Here is a 21,257-nt window from a genome sequence, read left to right on the forward strand (position 1 = left end):
TCTTTGCTTTACAGCATATAGATCTCCGCAGATTGGCTCTCCAGCTGGTTTTTCCCCTGGAAGTATAATACCGGACGTTTGGTTCCTGGACCTTGTTGTGTTAGAATTGTCTGTTTTTGTCAGCATTCATCAAACATAAATCACGCATATTCAATGCCTAACCCTCTTGTATGAGCCTCCTTGTTTGGCTATAGTGTGTGCTGAATGCTTTCATTGATTGATTGTTGCTTCATATGCACATGTTTGCTTGCATGCTTTATGCATTTATCATCATCATTAATTGCTCATTGATGCATAACCATCTCATTTGTCTTTGTGACATTATCATTGTTGTTTGCCCATTGAGGACAATTGTAAGACCATTCATTGGCTATTGTTCCTATGATATGGAAGTGAGTTGTAAGACCATTTCATTGGCCACTCATCTTATCTTTGCTATGTTGCATTGTTTGATTGTATGTGAGGATGCAATTATAAGTCCCTGTAAGTTGGCATTTGCTTTCCTATGATCATATGTTGCTTTGTTTGTTTGTATGTGAGGATACAATTGTAAGTCCCTGCAAGTTGGCATTTGTATTTCTATGACCATACTGTGGAGGTTAGAGTAAGCCCAGACAGATTGGCATCTGACATCCATGTTTTGTTTTTCTTTGTTTATGTGAGGATGCAACTGTAAGTCCCTGCAAGTTGGCATTTGCTTTCCTATGATCATATGTTGGATATTGGTATAAGTCCAGACAGATTGGCATCCGGTATCCAAGTTTCTTTGTTTGAGGAGATTAGTGTAAGTCCATAGAGTGGCCTCTGATATCCATTTCTGTTTAGGAGATTGGTGTAAATCCATCTATTGGTATCCGGTATCCGCTTTTTATTTGTGAGATTGGAGTAAGACCATTGAGTGGCATCCGGTATCATTTGCTTGCTTACATTATTATTATCCATTGCCTATTCCAAAGGACACACTTGAGTCATCTTCAATATGATTTCAAGAGGTGAACATTCTAGGAAGTTTTACATCCATTCTCATCCATTCATCCCCATTATGTCCTAAACCTTTTCACACATCACTTTCAAACTTGAGATAGATATTGTGCAAACATCTTCATGTTTTCAAACTAAAAACCTGGACCCAAGTCCTTGACTTTTTTCCAAACTCCATTTTCATAGCACTTCTTTGAATTAATCTTAATCATACTTTGACTCCATTTTCATAATCACAATCAATTAACTTCACCCATTCACTTGTTTTTGGCTTTGTCCATTGTTAATCTTTTCATGCGTTAGCCATAGGTTTCAATTATCTTTGTGGTTGATGTAAACCTCACCTTATCTTTAGTGAGTCGACAGTAAGACTTCCGTACTGAAAACAGGGTTAACCCCTCTAGTACGTCGAAGCTATCCTCGCATGGTGGATGTTGGTTTTGGTCGAGTGTTCTCCCATTGATAATGAAAAGCCTCAGTGCTATTGTTTAAAATTGAATCCACCAACTTTTGGAAATCTTTTAGCCGAACTACGGCATTTTGATCCTTACCTTTGATGGAAGGTACGTAGGCAACGGGTTCATCCGTCCAAACACAAAAATAACTAACTTGTATATTCTTTTCTCATCATCCCAATCATGTTTGCACAATATTTATGTCATAACAAATAACAATTTTATACAACAAGTGTGAAAAGGGCTCCCTAGGAGTACCTAGGACGTAGTGGGTGCCTAACACCTTCCCATTGCGTAATTTACCCCTTACCCAGACTCTCTGATCTTTTTATTAGTTTTCTACGTGTAAAACTTCTTAGGCTTTTGTTCGCTTTTTAGCCAGTCCTTTGGATAAATAAAAGTGCGGTGGCGACTCGAAAATTCATTGTATGCTTTGCTTATGGTTTAATCAATAAATCATATAGCGACGAATACACCGCTACAATACCCAGAGATTTAATTCCGTCTTTTTTGGCTAAATATCAGATAATAGCAGCCATGCTAGTCCACGTATCGTTTAACGCTGTTTCCCTATATGATACAAATCCCAGTTCTCTTATGGATTCCAATACAACTTTACCTTTGGTTTCAAATTACACTTCTCCAATCACTTGTTACCAGAATTCTTCGATTCTGTGACTTTTGTTACTTTATCTATTTCTTTTCCTTTTCCCATTCTTTTGCGAGTAATCTTTAGATCTCACACCTATTCGAGCGAGAACAATCAAAACGGTTCCCATGGAGTACCATGGATGTTTGGGCTGCTAATACCCTCCCCTTGCATAAACGACTTTATTATCCAGCATATCTCTTTCCCCCGAGTTTTATCGATGTTTTCCTTTTTCTTTGAGAATAAATAAAGTTCGATGGCGACTCTGTTGTATGTTCGAGCGTGTGATCCGTTCGGGTATATTTTCGCTAGCTTCGATGCTAGTGTCAAAAATTTGAGATAACACCACCTGGATATTGAAATGTAATGTTTCATTTTATGTTGAAATCACCTACGTAATGTTGATTTTATGTTATGAATGATAATTTTATTTTGTGAAAAATACAAATTTCTGGTTTCTGCCTTTGATTCTGTTGCACACATGTTATGGAAATGTATCTACAGACAGATTTCAGAGATGTATCTTCGGGTTAAAAGACCCAACTACTAAGGCATCACTCAAAATTGTTTAGATTGTGTGTGTATTAGGTGCATCCGGAGATACATCTCCAAAATCTAGAGAGACTTTAGTATTTTTCCGTGATGTATTAATAATATATAAAATGCATTCGAAAATTTCCTAAAAAAAACTACTTCAACATCACAATTCTTTTATAAAATAAAACCAAATCATATATATATATATACATATATATATATATATATATATATATATATATATATATATATATATATATATATATAATATTATTTTATTATTTATTATTTATTATTATTTCAATTAAATATATTTTAATATAATTGCGTATCATTTTTAATTATTAAAATTTAAAATATTATTATAATATATTTTATCAATTTATTTATTTATTATGTTTTTAATGTTAAAATAATAATAATAATAATAGTAGTAATAATGATAATACCTTTACACACAATTATAATTCAAATAATTAAAAAATGATCCAAATTAAATTGATTTGATCCGTTTTTAAATATAAAAAATCGATCATCCAAATCTTTACGGTTTTAACTTCGAATTATCGAACGATTTTCTCACAAAAACTGATGCAAACCCGAAAAATGTCCTAGCAGTAGTGATATTACTATTAAGAGAACCGCCTCAGCAGCAATTGGATGAAAAAATCACGCTGATCGACTTCGCTACTTCCTTCCACTTCCCCTATCAGAATCGCACACTCTGCGATTCCTGAGAGAGATAACATAACACCTTCAACAATGGATTCCGTTCCTTATCTCGACGGCAACATACACAAGATTCTCGATTCCCGATACCTTCACCCTCGCCTTGTGTGTATCTCTTCTTCCTTGATTTTTATACTTTGTTTAAACTCAATTTAGCTTAATCCTTCCCGATTACCCTACTGATTCTAATTTTCAATCCGATGGATGATGATGATTTAGCTTATGATTTTTTTCACTGTATCGGATTATCTTGACCAAGAAAATGCTGTTTTTCTTTTGAATTAGGATGTTAATCAGAGTTTGCAGACTCACTCCTCCTTGATTCGGAGGCTTTCTCAAGAGAAAGAGTTGGAGGTTTGTAAAATTAGATTATGTTTTATGTATTGATTCTAGGTATTCTCATTTTGTTTGCTGCCTTTTGATGAGTATTGTTTTGCTTATGTGATTTGAATAGGGACATCTTGGTTGTGTTAATGCTGTGGCTTGGAATTCAAAAGGATCGTTATTGATATCCGGATCAGATGATACACGGGTATGATATGATGCGTTTCTTTTGTTGTCGGCGAAAGCATGATCGATCTCGTAGATTAGAAACTGGCTGCTTACTATATCGGAATTGTGTTATGGAAAATGTATCTTATTGAATTGTTTGTATGTGATTTTGCAGATTAATATTTGGAGCTATTATAGTCAGAAACTAGTGCATTCAATTGAAACTGGACATACTGCGAATATATTCTGTACTAAGTTCATACCAGAGACTTCTGATGAGCTTGTAGTCTCTGGAGCTGGAGATGCTGAAGTAATGGGCTGTTTGATATTTTTTGTGTGGCTAGTGTGATTTTATTTCCTAACTTTGTATGGTGTTCCTGTTGGCAGGTTCGGTTATTCAATAGGTCTCGCTTGAGTGGGAATGGACTTGATGATATTGCCGTTGTTCCATCAGCACTTTACCAATGCCACACTCGTAGAGTCAAGAAATTGGCTGTAAGTTATGTGGTTTAAGAAAATAATGAGTTGGCAGTTTCAATAATGTTAAAACTTACATCAATCATGGTAAAGTAACACATGTATTTTCGTGCCTTGTCTGTTATTTTTTTTCAGGTTGAAAATGGAAACCCCAATGTGGTATGGAGTTCCAGTGAAGATGGAACCTTAAGACAACATGATTTTCGGGAAGGTACCTCTTGTCCTCCTGCAGGAGCTTCACATCAAGAATGTCACAATGTTCTGGTAAGTGGTTTAATTCATTTGTAGTGATTTCCACTTATCAGTTTGGAATTTTAGTGAGCATTTTCTGGCATGTGAAAATGCAGAGTTGGATTGAATCTTGAAAACTTCCTTTATGCTCATGGTCACAAGTTTTCTTTCAGAATCAATTTTCCATTATCTGTAATATTCAAATTTACCTATTAAAATACTAGTTGGTTGGTTGAAGATAAGTTCATCTGCTATCTGAGAGGCCTCAATTGTTGGTTGCTTCTCACGTGTCAAAAAAGTTTATTTTTCATAGTTTAACACGGAAGGTTCAAGGAAAATACCAAAACCTGTTTTAGGAGATTGTTGGACGTGTAAAATCTTCTTTATGCAATTTTTCAAGTAAAAAGGGTTTCTTTTACATGATTTTAGGGATGGACATAGAGTAAAGGGAAGACACATGCATGACGGGATGGATATAAGCTATAATAACCAGAGTTATTAATAGCGGAGCGGAACGGCCGACCCAAAAAATGGGATAGCGGGATAAGTTTTTGTATATATAATTATATAATAATTTATAAAACATATGTCATATACTTAATGAAAATTCAAACTTAAAATCTTAAAATTCAAATATATAGTAGAAGATTCACAATATCACATCCTAAAAATTCAAACTTAGAACTATTATATGAAAATTCAAACTTAAAATTCAAAAGATCATCATCAAAATATATTCTTCATATATCATCAAAATATTCCTCCAATACTTCATCTTCATCATCTTCTTCAACATCTTCTATCACCACTTGTTGTGCCCTAGATGTACTTGCAGCTTCAAGTAGTCTTGACCTCCTAGTGTAGATTACAGGCTCATTAATCCCACTTGCTTCGGTAACTTGAGCCGAAGTTAAATCATCATCTTCATGAACCAAGTCTTCTTGTTAAGGTTCACCATCTTCTCCCATCTCTCCCATCTCTTCCACCAACCATTGAGTGTGATAATTAATTTTCTTGTCCTGAATTTCAAATCTTTCAATCAATGCTTGGTTATACTTGATGAAAACCAAGTCTTGCAACCTTTGATGCTCCAACTTATTTCGCTTCTTGGAATGAATCTAAAATACAATAATTTGAAGTATTAATTTAATAATACTTGAATGTAAGATAATTTAATATCCTAGTAAAAAATTAATACTTACATGCTCAAAGATGCTCCAGTTACGCTCACATCCAACACTGCAACCCAAACTCAACACTTTAACAACCAACAATTGCAAATCAGGAGTTTCAGCTCCATAAGACTTCCACCATTCAGCTGCAAGTAAAAAATCAATAATTGTCGACTTGGAGCTAATTGTCAAATTCCAATAATTGTAAAAAAATTAACTTCCATCTTACCTGGAGCTAATGTCAATCTTGTCTTCCACTTCATCGTTTTCACTAAGTGTCTCAATGCATTTACGGAGGCCTCTCACCAATTTAGGATCATTCTCAATTTTTGATTTCTCATAATAATATTCAAGATTGAGATAGTAACCTGCAGAATGTAACGGATGATGAAGTTGACACTCACATCTTTTATCAATGATGTCAAATACGGCTTTGTACTTGCTTGAATTTGAATTAAAAGCTTTTTCAATTGATTCTTTGGCTACCCCCATTGCGGTATATATGTAACCCATTGCGGGTTTTCTTTCGTTATCAACCATTCTTAGCACATCTATAAGAGGCGCCATGACCTTAAGAGTGAACGCAACATCACTCCAAAATGATGCCATAAGAATAATACTAGTTGCCCTTTTTCCTTTAACATCCTTGTCACACTTGGAACTCACCCATTCATCACAAGTGAACATCTCTCTAAGCTTATTTTTTAGTTCTTTCAACCTTTGTAGAGTAAGGAAAGATGTAGCAAACCTTGTCACTCCATTTTTAACCAATTCAACATTGCCGATAATGTTTCTCATTAGATTCAAAGCAAATGTGTGGTTATAAATGTAGCCCACAACCTTAACTCCAATTTTTATAACCTTATCAACCTTTGGAATTTTTCCCATGTCTTCTAACATAAGGTCTATACATTGGACTGCACATGGAGTCCAAAACATGTTTGGTCTTTTGGAAGTTAATATTTTACCCGCTGTTACGTAATTACTTCCATTGTCGGTAATCAATTGAACAACATTTTGTTCACCCATTTCCTCAACAAAAGTGTCCAACAACTCAGCTAGCTTATCCTCCGTCTTGGCATAGTTAGAAGCATCGACACTTTTCACAAACATCGTTCCTGCCGGACAATTGGCCAAGAAATTAATCAAGGTTCCACCTTTTCTATCTGTCCAACCATCTGACATAATTGAACATCCATATTTATTCTTTTAAACCTTGTGATTCTTCAACAAACCTTTTGTATATTCCAACTCCTTTTGAAGGAGTGGAACCCTAAGTTCATGAAAACTTGGCGGTTTCAAATGAGGACCATAGCTTCCAACGACTTCCAACATCATCTTAAAGGCTTTTGCATTTGCTACGTTAAAAGCAATTCCACATGTATAAACAAAGCGAGCAATATATTGTACGGTTCTTGCCGTCGCTTCTTTATCACAAGCATCATTCAGGCTTGTGTCCTTAGTCTTCTTAAAGACTAAATCCAATGGTCCTTTAGTCCTCTTGACAGCAATTGAAGATGTCTCAGCAAACCTCTTTCCGCTTCGAATTCGACTTATTTCGTCAATTTCATTTGTATCATCCGCATCTAACTGCACCAACACCTCTTCTATTCCTCTTTTAATTCTCTCTTTCTCAACCATATCGACATGTAATATTGCTTTAACTTCCGCCGATATTTTCAAGCAAGTAACTACATCACCTTTTTATTCCTAGTTAATGCTTTTTTGCTCTACTAATTGCCCCACTACTAGTCAGATTACAAAAATCACATGTCACCTTCTTTTTGTTATTTATATCCCTCCAATGATTATATTGCCATGCTATGTCAATATTAACACCGCTTGGTTTGCAGGTTTGATCACATGAAACAACCGAAGTAGAATTCGGTGTAGAGGAAGATGTTGCTATGGTCTGACTTCAAAACATAAACATAAATAGAAACTTGATATATGAACATAAAAATAAAAATGTAAACATAATGATATATGAAGTTATGAACATACATAAATATAAACATAAACATAAGAAATATAATTATAAACATAAATAGACATATGAAGTTGTGAACATAAGTATAAACATAAACATATGAAGTTATCAACATAAGAAATATATGAACATAAACAAAAATATAAATATAATAAACATAAGAAATATATACAAACATATACATAAATATAAATGTAAACAGAAACAAAAACAAAAATATAAGCATAAATATCAACTTAAACAATAAAAATAGAAGAAGAAGACTACAAAAGATAACATGATAAAACATACTTACAAAGTTAAAATACTTTTGAAAAATAGAGGAGGAGGATAGGAGAGAGAGTGCGTCGGAGGAGAGACGACCGGAGAGAGAGTGCGTCGGAGAGAGAGACGACCGGAGGTGGAGGGGAGCAACCGACCGGAGGTGAGGGGACTAAGAGATAGAAAAGTGTGAAGAAAGGAGGAGAGGAGGTTAGGGCAAAGTGAAGAAGAAGTTGCTGTACGTACGTGAAAGAGAAAAACAGAGCAAAAAGTCTTTAAAAGTTTTAAAAGATTTTCTTACCTTATAAACGTATGTGCAGGCCATATCTCATCCGCTGTGGGACTCTTAGCACAACCCCTCACACCCAAAACTATTAGGCTTTGTGGGTGGATATAAATGGTGGGTGATCTGATAACGGAAATATGATAGTAGGTAGGCTAACCGATTTTAGATAGACTCTGATACCATCTTAGGATTTGACTTGAGCCTAACTCAATCTTCCAAAACCGACTTGTAAGGTGGGGAAATATGAGAACCTCCATTTATAAACATATGTTTAGCCAATAACTCATCCGATGTGAGACTTTTAACATACCATTTACCTTTTCGAAGAGCTATTGGTATGTCTACAGCTTGGTCAGGTTGGGATGAAGTAGGTTGAGGGATTGGAACATGAGATGACTCATCGGTCTCTTCAATTACAACTTTCTCTATTGGAGCAGGACTGGGATGGCTCTGGTGTATCTTATGCGGGCAACTTTGGACCAAATGAAAGACAATAGAGAATTGGTAATACTTGAGATAAAAACTCTTGTGTACAATGTGTTCAAGGAGAATAAGAATGATATCCAGTAAACAAGGAAGACACATTTGATAGCATGAGCCGTATCAAGACCTAGAGTAAGATCATGAACAAAACAAGTAGAACCAAAGACACTAGGAGAAACTCTAAATAGAGGTTAATTGGGACATAAAAGGAGAATGAGGTACTTTGTTGCTTAAAGATGAAGAAGACATTTTATCAATCAAACACCAACTGTAAAGACAGCATCGCCACCACAATTTTGTAGGTGCATTAGCATATATCAACAAAGTGTGCGTGGTTTCAATAATATGACAATGTTTTCTTTCTACAATATCATTCTGCTGAGTATCATTTTGTTGAGGGACGTGGGGGCAAATGGATTAATGAACCATGCCATGAGATGCCATTAAATTATTGGTAGATGTAGCAAAATACTCTTTTGCATTGTCAGTGTGCAAGATGCAAATAAAATGCCCAAATTGGGTTTTGAATTAAGACAATTTTGTAGGAGAAACGCCCTTTCATTAAGACAATCCAAATGCATTTAGAAAATCATCAACGAAAGAAACTAAGTACAAAAGATCGACTAACCGTGCACAGATTTCTTCCGTTGCTCACGTTCTGCTGCAGCATCATTCTTTTCCTTTTTACTTTTAGTCAAATGATCAAGCATATCTTGACCCAAAAACGACAGTGGCTTAGTTTCTTTGATGTGGAAATTAGACAGCCGAAGAACACAAAGGATAACGAAGACTTGTTTGTAGATGTTGCTCCATTGGAAATTAGACTAGAAAACAAAGGCAAAACGGTAGGGGTTACCGAAACAGATCTGTTACTGTGCTCAAAGACCAGGGATGCACATAAAAATATGTAAAAGTAGAGCAAATATCGAGGTAGATCAAAAACCACTGATTAAGGGATTGAATTAGACGACTATCCACCATATGAGATAGAGAATATACCGGCAAGCTGAATGGTGAAAACTGTCACAATCGGACCTTTGGAAGGGGGCGCGTGACTCACGCACAGGTGAGTGACCGTGGTCTAGGCAGCGCGTAGGCAGTTTTCTGGTGATGATTGTTTGGTTTCTGGCAGATTGGTGCCTAGCAAAACCCGTGGTGGAGGGCGTGTCACTGTATGAGGCAGCGGTTCGATGACGATGGTGGCCCTCTGATGAGATTTTTACTTGATTATTCAAGAACAAAGGGTTAGCACTTACTGTTGCTGAAAAACCCTAACAAGATAGAGATAAAATAAACCAGAGCTCTAGATACCAATTTTAACTACTTGAGAAAAAATAATCTCCGCCTTGTTATTTATAAATTATAACTAAGTATTTACAAATCAAATCCCTTGATTATAGGGATAAGAACCAACAAACCTAATCATTGAGATATTTACTCAACACAACATAATTCTAATCATATACATATCTTAATAGTTATAACGGGTCTGTCAATTTTATTCATGCTGTCCAAACTATTGTGAGTTGCTTATTTGCATATGGGAAACCTGTATGACTAAGGTATCTCAAGGGAAATAAATATTAGATGTATAATTGATATTATGATAGCATCTAGGGGTCTTGTGATGCTATCACTAATGTCTTTTGTTAATCCTCTGGAATTAGATAGGATTTCAACAGGTTGGCTTTAATGTAATTCCTTGGCTTTTCTACTGAAAAATAGTCAAGAAGACGTACATTATGATCATTGTTTTCTGTAGCTGAACTCCTTGGAGTTTTTTCATTTATTGACTTCCATATTCAATGGTTAATGTCAGCTTGATTTGCGGAATGGAGCTAAAAGATCCCTTGGTGATCCTCCTAAACAAGTTCTTTCTTTAAAATCTTTTGATATTAGTTCAACTAGACCTCATTTGCTCCTTGTTGGCGGGAGGTAAGTATCTTTGGTGAGGTTTTCTCATTTTCTACTTATTTCAATTTAACTATTTCAAACTGAGTTTAGGTTTTCTTATTTTTTGCAGTGATGCTTTTGCACGTCTGTATGATAGAAGGATGTTACCACCTCTAAGCTCCTCTGGGAAAAGAATGTCCCCACCTCCATGTGTTAATTATTTCTGTCCAATGCATCTTTCTGACCGTGTTAGTCTTTTGCTTTAATAGTCTACAGTTATTTGCGTTTGGATAAGTATTCCATTGTTCACTTAAATCTGTAAGATATTGGGGAGATAAAATGTCCCTTTTTTGGGTAAAAAGTAAATCATCTTTACTAGGGGAAAGAAGTGCAGTACAGAGCCGTCTAAAACAGAGACCATGCCATCTTTCTTTCTTATATATGATAAAAGATTTTCTTTTTTGATCATACAAAACTCACATCTTCATGTTAACTTACTGATAAAGGCTGGGAGTAGGAATTTTAACTATTGTACACACTCCTGGCTGATGAAGAGAAGCAATTGTATTCATTTAGAAATTATGATGATATCTCCGATTCTTCAGGAATATACTTTACTCATGGTTTCTCTCTTTTTCACTTCCGCGATAAAGGATGAAATTCTTGAACGGGAATAGAAATTATTTTAAAATTTTGATCAACTATAGCTTTTTTACTTTTACCTCATTCTATCATATTTTTCTATTTTTATTTAAATTTCTGAAAAAATAAAGTTTAAAAGTATAACTAAGAATTTTGTGTAGTTACCATACTTATACTTTGGGTTCTAGAAGTTACCATATTTTCTCATCCATTTTCGTCATTGATATGTTATGCAGGTTTAAGTCTTTCCTTATACTTTAACCAAATATTGTTGCTTATATTGTGTCTTTTTCTTCCAGGGACATCCAAATTTGCACTTAACTCACGTTACTTTTAGTCCTGATGGATCCGAGGTTCTCCTTAGCTATAGTGGAGAGCATGTTTACTTGATGAATGTAAATCACGGTAAAATGTTTACAGTATACCTTGTTTCTTGTTTATTTATAATTATTATATGTCACTAATAGTATGAAATAATGTGCACTTGTTCAAATTGTTTTGGGTATTAAAAGCAGTATCATTATACAGCAGTTTAGATGTGCAAATTGTTTTGCACACTGTCATGTTATTTATGCTATGCTGGATATCCTTGCAATTGCAATCTTTAAGTCCCATAGTCAAAAACATAGAAAAAGAAAAAAGTGCTGGGAGGCGTGTAGTATACTAGTATTCACAAGGTAGGTCAGATATTGAAACTCTATCAAAGCAATTAAGGTTAGATAAGTAATTTTTTCCTTGTTAAACTGGGTTTTGAAGAGGCCACTTGATGCTGTGTTTCACTTTGTTGGTTTATTAATGTTAGTGGACCTTGCTTATATTAGGACTGTTCCTTCAGCTTTTACTGTACTTCTCTGCGCTTCTTTTTGTAACTCTGCGTATTTCATATCATATCATTTTGATGCAGATTATATCCTAAACGGGGCGACACCCCTTCCTAAAATAACTCTTTTAATAATCAGCATCTTTCATTTTATTTGACAGGTTTTATTTGATGCACTGCATATATATTTAAGTATTTTGGTATGGCGTGGTTTCAGATGTTCTCAAAGATCTAGGCCTAGTTTGGATTAATTTCTTGTTTATGGGAGCTTCTCAATTAAAATAAGTTTTATGGATCTTCGCTTATGAAAGAAAAAGTCTTCATTATAAACTTGTAGGTGTTTATGGAGAAGTTCAAATGAGTTAGCTTCCAAAAGAGTTGAGATTGTGAAACTAATTTCAAATTATATACACAATTTTTGTTTTTGCTTAAAAGACTCGTAAATATTGTGAGATTCTGCAAATATTTCTTTTTGCATAAGTGCTTATTGCATTGTTTATCCAAACTAGCTCTTACTCTTTAGCTGTAGCATCTTTTATTATGTTAGTAGCCTGTTACCGAGTTTTGTGAGGACTGTCAAAGTTGTTGAGATTATGCTTATTCTTGAAATATGCAGCTGGAGTGAATGAGGTGCAATATACTTCAGGTGATGTATCAAAGCTGGTGACTTACTCTCCAACAGTTAATGGGGTAGAATTGCAGCCTTTTGTGCCTAATGTCTTCCCAAATGGTTTTCATGCTAAAAAGAACATCGCTGCTAAGGTATACAGTGCATCATATTTTGATAATTTTTTTAAATATATATACATGTGATTTTTCTGTAGATCTGCAGTATAATTCTTTAGTTTTGCAGTGTTTTGTTAACTAACCGGGTTTTACAGCTTGACAAGTGTAGGAAACTAATAAAATATGCTAAGAAGTCATTAGAGGAGGGGGTCTTCTATTATGGAATTGAGGCTTGTAATGAAGTTATGAATGGCTACAATCATATTATTGGGCCTGCACTAAAACATGAATGCTTGTGTACTCGTGCTGCACTATTGCTCAAGGTTCTTCTTAATATTACTAAACTGAGGCTTAGAGTTTTTCTTTACCTTTCAGTTCAACTTTTTTCTTCCATTTTTGCTGAATGAAACATATTTTGAAATTACCTCCACATCCAGAGGAAGTGGAAAAACGATGCTCATATGGCTATAAGAGACTGCCATGCTGCTAGGAAAATTGACAAATCCTCATATAAACCACTGTACTACATGTCAGAAGCTTTGTCTCAGGTACTTTTGGATGTACGAACTACATTTTTAGAATGTTTTTACTTTGAAACATTGTTGAATAATGTGTAAGGGTGGTATTCAAGACTGTCTTGTTGCATTTAAGACTCACATTCAAAATATTATAATTTAGCAGTCATAATTTTTTGTTGGATAGAAATCTTAGAATATTATAAAATATTTTAATGTATGATTGAGTCATTGTATCCTATAAATAGGGATTAGTATTGAGTCTCTTGTATAAAGTCAATAGTAATTATCAATAGTATTTTTCTCTCATCTTTTACACATAATCACAAATTTAACATGGTATCTAGAGCTTGGTTTGATCCTCCTTGAACTAATTGTTACTTCCGCTATTGAGTTCCCAAAAATTTGGGAATGTGTTTGTTTTGATTTTATAAGGATAAGTTTATTGAAGAAAAAAAATTCTTCTGTTGAATCGCTAAATTGTTCTCGGGTTGTCTCCCATTTTTGCATGCATGAAAATCAGGATTGAATTATATATGATTTCGGTTGACTCTCTCCCTATTTATTGGTTCTTCCTCCTTATTGGTCTCTCTCTCTCTCTCTCACACACACACACACACACATATATATATATATATAATCCGGTTTGTTTTAGTTCGCTTCAGTTTGTTTTGTTCAAATTGATTTTATTTGATTTGATATGGTATGATTGATATGGTTCAATTTGTATTAATTAGGTTTGGTTTGGTTTGGTTTGGATTATATTGGTTCAATTTGATTCGGTTTGGTTTAATTCGTTTTAGTTTGATTTGATTCAAATTAATTTGGTTCGATTTGACTTCTTGGTTTGGTTTGGATGTTCCTCCGTAAGTTGGTTTTTCCCTTTGACTTCTTCAACGACTACTTCTCTCTTGGGTTGTTGTTTCTCTCTACAACGCTTCTTTATTGTTGGTAGCTCTTTCCGTTGGTTATGATATTAGTTAGTTTAGTTTGATCCCTTATTTAAGGTTAATTTATAACAAGCTTAGTAAGCTTCAGCTAGGGGGTGTTAGAATATTTTATAATATCATTTATATTAATTTAGAGTATCTTAGATTATTTCTTAGTATGAAATTTGATTATAGTTATTATTACCAAGAGTTGTTCTTAATGTATGATTGAGTCATTGTATCCTATAAATAGGGATTAGTATTAAGTCTTCTGTATAAATTCAATAGTAGTTATCAATAATATTTTTCTCATCTTTTACGCATAATAACAAATTCAACAAGAAACAATAGGTTCATGCGATATACAGTAAGGGTTCTCATATGAATGAGGTTAATAGTGGAGGGTTTGTTTAAGCTTGTCTATTTTATTTTATTTATTGTTTTTTTATAATTGAGAATTTCCCTCCCTCCTCCCCCTTGCATTCAAAATATGACAAGTTAGCAGAGTCATAACTTTCGTCTATCAAAAGCTTCTTGAGAAATACAGCAAGTGTACTCATGTGGAAGGATGAAGTTAAATGTGGAGGGCTTGTTTACGATTGTGTATTTTATTCAGTCTTTTGTCTTAAATTAAGAATCTCTCCCCCACCCCTCACTCTGTACAACCAAAGAGAAGGTCGAAGCTTGTTTATCTATGCCAATTCTTATTGTGGAAAAACAGAGTTGAGACATTAAGCCCAGCTTGATATGATTGAGAGTGGCAGCAAATGCTTCTATAGGATTTGAGATTTATAGCATTTATTTTCTACTAAGTCAGTTAACAATATGTATGAATTTATGTTAATTATACAATACCATTTGTTTGCATAAGCCTTTCTGATTGCAGAACCTGTTTGTTCATTTATAAGACCCATTACTGAATTTTATTTCCTATTTTTCCTTGCAGTTGGGTAAACACAAAGAAGCTTTGGATTTTGCTGTTGCGTCCCACTCACTGGCCCCATCCAAATCTGAAGTTGCTGAAAGAGTGGAGAAGGTGAAGAAGGATATTGTTTTAGGTATGGACAAAAAGGGGCATGATTTGACTAAAAAAACTTTTATATTAGCTTACTCCGTTTTTTCTTTTGCCTGCATCTATGAAGCTCCGACACGCCATTCACACGGCGTGTCGCCGTGTCGGACACGGATACACGTACGACACGTATCTAATACGTTTTTGAAGTGTCTAACGGGAAAAAAAATTGTCTCGAAGCGAACACGGACACGACACCTTATTTCAAATAAAGGACACGGTTCAACTCAAAAAAATTCAGAATTTAAAAAAAACAAATCCCAACTCAATAATTTTCAGAATTAAAAAAAAAAGATTGCGCTTAAGCTACTTGCACAACCTTATTCATCATCATGTTGTGAAAGAAATTGGAGCACATATTCATTTACCCATTCTTTAAAGAGAAACAAGATGTCACCACATCAAGCGAAAGCTTTAATATATGTGCATAGTAACCTTCGACTTCTATCAAGGAGCACTCAGCAATATCATCTAGAGGAAACTTAAATGTGGGATGTCGCTTGAGATGAGTTTGGATCATTATATGATAGTGTATTTCTTGAAGTTGCTTGTCTTTGGACGAGTCAAGCTTAGAGGCTTATTTTCTCAATGTGGAGTGACTATGATATGATCTGCATCATTTTGTTTTGGGGAATTTATGTCTTTTTTTTCCGTTTATTGAAAAAAGTACTACATTTAAACTAAACATTTGTGTAAAAAAAAAGAAGTTTAAATAAACATAAATTTTTAAACTCTTTATAAATTGTGTATTATTATATTAATATATAAAATATATATAGCCGTGTCCGTGTCCTATGTTATTTACATTAGCGGGATCCTCGTGTCCGTGTCAGTATCGTGTCCCGTGTCCGTGTCCGGGCTTCATAGGCCTGCATCTATGTGCAAATTCATGAAATAGTTATTCTTCCAATTTTCTAGTTAATGAAGTTTGTTTGAATGGCCCTAAAGAAGTTTGTGTCGCATCGAGCACACTTAAGTGTAATTTTTCTTATAAAGGCCATCAAAATTGAAGTATTTTATAATTACCGTATGCATAACTGCTAAAACATGGTATAAGAAAATCAATTTAATTTCCAAATAATGCTTTTTATCCTTAGAAAATTACATGCCAATTATTAATGTCATCATGTGGATCTAACTGGTTTGTTTAACAGCTGAAACTGAGAAAAATAGTAAGAAAAATGATGGAGCATCAAGGACTGACAGAAGGGGTGGAAGAATGTTATCATTAAGTGACATACTCTACCAATCAGAGGCTAATAGTGATGCTTCGCAAGATGGTCCGGGATCTGACAGGGATGATTCTGATTATGATGAGGATTTGGAGTTGGACTTTGAAACATCAATATCTGATGATGAGGGACATGATTCTGATTCAAATATTCTTCATGGGAGTTTGAATCTTAGAATTCATCAAAGAGGTGACTCAGAAGAACATGTTGGTGCAAGTGGCTCGTGTGAATCACCCTCCTCCTCCTCCTCATCACAGAATGGTAGAGCGTCATATCAGGTTTGTTTTGTTATCTTCTGCTGAAAGTAGGGACAATAGTGACATTTATTCTTTCTATTGGGGTATGTTTGGATTTCTCCAATTCAAGAACATCATAACAATGTTTAGGCTTCTCCTCTCTTACACTGTCTCACTCATGCGGTCATATTTCACCCTCTCACTAGTCAATCACAGTTAGCTGTTGAGTTTTTTGTTTTTTTTAAATTTAAATTTAATTTTTTTTAAATTTTTTTTAATGTATATACTTTAAATTACACAAACTGCATAAATTTTTTTAAATAACACTTATCCTGCTATCCGCTATCTCGCTAGTGTTTTTTGGGATGGCCGCTGTGCTGCACTGTCCGGGATTGATAACACTAATCTCAACTCCTAATAATTATAATCAAGGAAATAACAAAGTAGATTCATAATTCAAAATCAGAAACAAGATAAGGTACAAACTTACCTTATCCTAACTACGTCAAAACGTATCCCCTATATTGTTGGACACTTCGATTCAAGTCGGTGCAACGTTTCAACCATTCCTTATCAAGAACTTAGTGTTCTTTTGGGAGGTTTTACTAGGAATGCCAGCAGTTTGTTGAGCTGCAGGAACAAAAAGCTTGCAGATCACTTCTTCCAGATTTACTTCATGTGCAGTATCACCACAACATATGTTTTATGCCTTGGTCCATTTTTCACCGCTCTCTTTTAGTCTTCTAGTTGTATATGTGGTTTCCATCTATTAGATTTTTGATCCGAAGTCCACACACACTATCTAACCAGTTTACATAAAGTAATATCAATGCATGTGTTATTTTGGAGTCTTGGAATTGCAATATATGTTTATATGTTTTATATTTTTTTCCAAAGCACATTTAGTTACGTGTACCACATGTATGGGGTATCCTGTACGATATCCCACATTTTTCAAGAATGTATTTTTTGCATATTGTATCTGATACTCTTATCAATTTGTATCCATATTATTCATTATCCTATCATGTTATTAAAGTAATGAGAATTTGCTTATACATTTTTGGTTAATTGTAAACTTAGTTATTTATCATGCAGCCTGAAGCAGCAATTGATATGAAGCAGAGGTTTATTGGACACTGCAATGTGGGGACTGATATAAAACAGGCCAATTTTCTTGGTCAAAGAGGTGTTCTACTTATCTTCTGTGAATTTTACAATCAGCTATGAATTTCATCATAATTTTACAAAGTCCACAATGTGACTATTTTTTTTATACCAGCATAATGAATCTCCTAATTGGTTCATCTCTTGAAAATAAGCAGCAAGTCTGAGAGTTTACATTTTGGTCCATATTTGCAATTTTTGTTTTGAACTTCTTACTTGTTTATAGGTGAATATGTTGCCAGCGGAAGTGATGATGGCAGATGGTTTATTTGGGAAAAGCGAACTGGTAGACTCATGAAAATGCTGAATGGCGACGAATCTGGTAACATTGTTTTCCTATGGTTTTGTAGATTTTGGAGTTTCCCTTTGCACTGTTATCTGAAGCTATTTCTTCGTCCTACAGTTGTAAATTGCATACAATGTCATCCGTTTGATTTTGCTGTGGCGACCAGTGGGATTGACAGCACAATAAAGGTGAGAATGGTTATTCTATGATGTATTGTGGTTTAGTAAAATATTTCAATCTCTGAAGCTAGTGGTGGATTGCTCTAGATATGGACTCCAAGTGCTCCTGTTCCTTCTTCTGTAGCTGGTGGTTCTGCAGGACCAGAGACTGGTGATGTGTTGACTGCTATGGAGAACAATCAACAAAAGTTATCCCGTAATAGGGATTCAATCCTGTATGAATCTTAAACTCACCTTATATTGGATTATGAATGATAAAGTTATGCAGCTAGGTTTTTAATTTTATTGTTCATACATATGCATGATATCTTTCAAGTAAATTTGATGGTGACAAGCATGACACACTTTTCAGTCTATAGTTTTGTTCTTAACATTTGGAATCATAAAAATGACTAGCTTCTGTATTTATTGGGCTACTGCTCTTAATGTTGAGTATTATGTCCAACTTCAGAAGTTTCTTATCTTGTCATTGATCCTCGACTTACTCTGATAAAGTTGCTTATTCGATCATTATTCCTTGACTCCTTGACTTAATCAGTTAATCTGATAAAGTAGGCTGTACTTGTAGTTTTGACAGTGTCCAGGTGATAGATGTATGACTATTGGCTATGAGGGTTAGATTTAATGTCTTCCTCACGTAACTGTTATTGTTCGTCAATTGAGCATAATATTTCAATATATACTTTTTTTTAAATTTATTTCTGTGCTACATAGGTATGTTTAAATAAATTGGCTTATCTTTTAATGCCTCCCAAAACAAACCAGCCATTTAGAATATTGTGGTTAACTGATTGTTTTTTCTGCAGGCCCTTTGAGCTCTTAGAACCATTTAGAATGCATGAATTTCCTGAAGGATCACTACGCATGCGACCTTTTGAATGTGCTCAAAGCTAAAGAGATTCACTAATTTTCACATGTTGGTAATTTCATTTGTTCTTTTCTCTTGCATTGGTCTTAATATTGACATTCTTTGTATAACCAGGAAGTTATTAATATGATAAGTATCCCAAAGTGGGTCCCTTTGGGGGCAACAAGAAAATTGATAAGAGCTCCATTTAGGCATGGCATCGGGTGGGGACGGGGACGTAAGTACCAAAATGGGTCCCTTTGGGGGCAACAAGAAAATTGATAAGAGCTCCATTTAGGCATGGCAATAGCGCGAGGCGGGGATGTGTTTTACCTTCCCCGTACCATACCTGAATCCTAGTTAAATACCCGTTCCCCACCCCAAACCTAAGCGGGGATAAATATCCAAAACCCGCTCCCAAACAGGTTCGGGTAATCCCCGACCGGTCTCATCCTTCATTTGAATCAATTTTTAAATTTAAATAGTTCATTTCCACAAACTCATAATGGATCCCGAACTCTAACAAACATTAGAAATTCTAAATTAAAACATTCTTAAAAAATTTCAAACATTCATTTCAAATATTTTAATAATAAAGAATAATAAATTAAAACATTCTTAAAAAATTTCAAACATACATTTCAAATATTTTAATAATAAAGAACAATTCAAATATCAATGTATTAACCAAACATTAATATTCTAAATCATTAAAATCAAATATTTTAAATTTATCAATGAGATGAATTCGGGTGGATACTAGTTTCCCATTACCCGTCCCATACCCATATTTTGGAATAGGAAAAAATTCAAATCCAAACCCAGTCAAACTCAGGATGAATTTGGGTGGGTAACCGCGGGTACGGATCTTGTTGCCAACTTGGCATGTCTAGCTCCATAATACATTTGTTGTTGTGATCTCCAATTTTATTTTTCAAAACATTTGACACCCATATCCTATTGAACCTGTCTTTCATATATACTCAGTCTTTGCTAGTTAACAGTGTTTTAAATAGAACTCATAGAATCTAAGCGTTGACTTGCTTAGTTGCGAATGAACATGCATAAGCTCGACAAATTGAATTGACTATGCTGCTGTTCAAAACATGATGTTTACCCCCCTTTCTAGGAAGCTCTCGTATGATGCGAACCAGATATCTAGGAAATTAAACAGTAAAAAATGCAAATGCAAACTATGATAAAGTATTGTTATTATTGATGAATGATGATAACAGCAATAGGGAACGATCTCCCTAACTTTTCATGCCTTCTTTCACCATTCCGCTCTCCTCCTTTATAACAGAATTCACATCCAACCCACTACTGACGCGCGTCTCTCTGTGCCACCTCAGCATGCTCTTCGTCCAAACTTAGGGCCCATTATGCTTGCCTAAGCCCATGTTGTCACTTACGGGTTACGGCCCTATTATCGTGTTTCAGGGCGCTTTTATGCTTGTATTAAATTGTACAGGTAAATCTGTCCTTTTGTACTATTGCAGGTGCTATGTTTGGCTGTACTTGTAAATCTGGATCGAGATGATCCACGGGAGACATTTTTAAAGAGAATAAATTGGAACATGGGTATTATGTGGAATTTCTTCTTCTAGTAAACAAGTGCTTTCCTGAACTTGTTGATTTTTTAAATTTAAATGTACAGATTTACTGATTGCCATGTTTGGTGATATTATGTGTATAGTTTCCTTGTGGCCCCTGAATTAAAATAGTTAATTTTAGTAGATTTGATCTTTGTATATATAGCTTTTTTGTAGTTTAAACGTGAATATTATAATACCTTCCTATTCTTGAGCTTAAGGTTTCTTACTATGTTTCCCTTTTTGTTTTGGATGACATAAATGTTTTAAATCATCTACTAGGGCAGTTAATTTTCCCCCACTTAGAATAGGAAATGACGCGTCTATTAAGAAACAAAAGTTGAGAGAAGAATTTGGTATGATATAACAAAACTTATG

At 34.6% G+C, this 21,257-nt stretch overlaps 1 protein-coding gene across 2 annotated transcripts; it reads left to right on the forward strand.

Annotated features, from left to right (window-relative positions):
• The first annotated feature begins 3,176 nt into the window (after window positions 1-3,176).
• On the forward strand, window positions 3,177-21,099 carry LOC127088228 (protein ALTERED SEED GERMINATION 2). Of its 2 annotated transcripts, none has more exons than XM_051029139.1 (20): window positions 3,177-3,456; window positions 3,637-3,705; window positions 3,806-3,883; window positions 4,019-4,153; window positions 4,231-4,338; window positions 4,456-4,584; window positions 10,563-10,678; window positions 10,767-10,884; window positions 11,578-11,683; window positions 12,715-12,860; window positions 12,980-13,147; window positions 13,262-13,372; window positions 15,215-15,326; window positions 16,495-16,850; window positions 17,907-17,997; window positions 18,202-18,297; window positions 18,379-18,449; window positions 18,528-18,655; window positions 19,247-19,360; window positions 20,787-21,099. In XM_051029139.1, exons 1-19 carry the CDS (start codon window positions 3,385-3,387, stop codon window positions 19,332-19,334), a joined length of 2,298 nt encoding a protein of 765 aa, XP_050885096.1. In that variant the 5' UTR covers window positions 3,177-3,384; the 3' UTR covers window positions 19,335-19,360; window positions 20,787-21,099. The 2 variants fall into 2 exon arrangements, with proteins under 2 accessions (XP_050885096.1, XP_050885097.1); XM_051029140.1 differs by having other exon boundaries at window positions 19,247-19,356.
• Window positions 21,100-21,257: the final 158 nt, after the last annotated feature.

The sequence above is a fragment of the Lathyrus oleraceus genome, chromosome 5 (genome assembly GCF_024323335.1).
Source record: "Lathyrus oleraceus cultivar Zhongwan6 chromosome 5, CAAS_Psat_ZW6_1.0, whole genome shotgun sequence".
In the NCBI taxonomy this organism is placed as follows: Eukaryota; Viridiplantae; Streptophyta; class Magnoliopsida; order Fabales; family Fabaceae; genus Lathyrus; species Lathyrus oleraceus.

What these genes read in the sequence shown, in the direction of transcription:
- LOC127088228 (XM_051029139.1), top strand. Translation starts at nt 3,385, where the DNA reads ATGGATTCCGTTCCTTATCTCGACGGCAACATACACAAGATTCTCGAT. An exon ending in CTTGATGAATGTAAATCACG is followed by an intron (nt 11,684 to 12,714) that starts GTAAAATGTTTA and finishes TGAAATATGCAG; the next exon opens with CTGGAGTGAATGAGGTGCAA. An exon ending in CAATTTTCTTGGTCAAAGAG is followed by an intron (nt 17,998 to 18,201) that starts GTGTTCTACTTA and finishes ACTTGTTTATAG; the next exon opens with GTGAATATGTTGCCAGCGGA.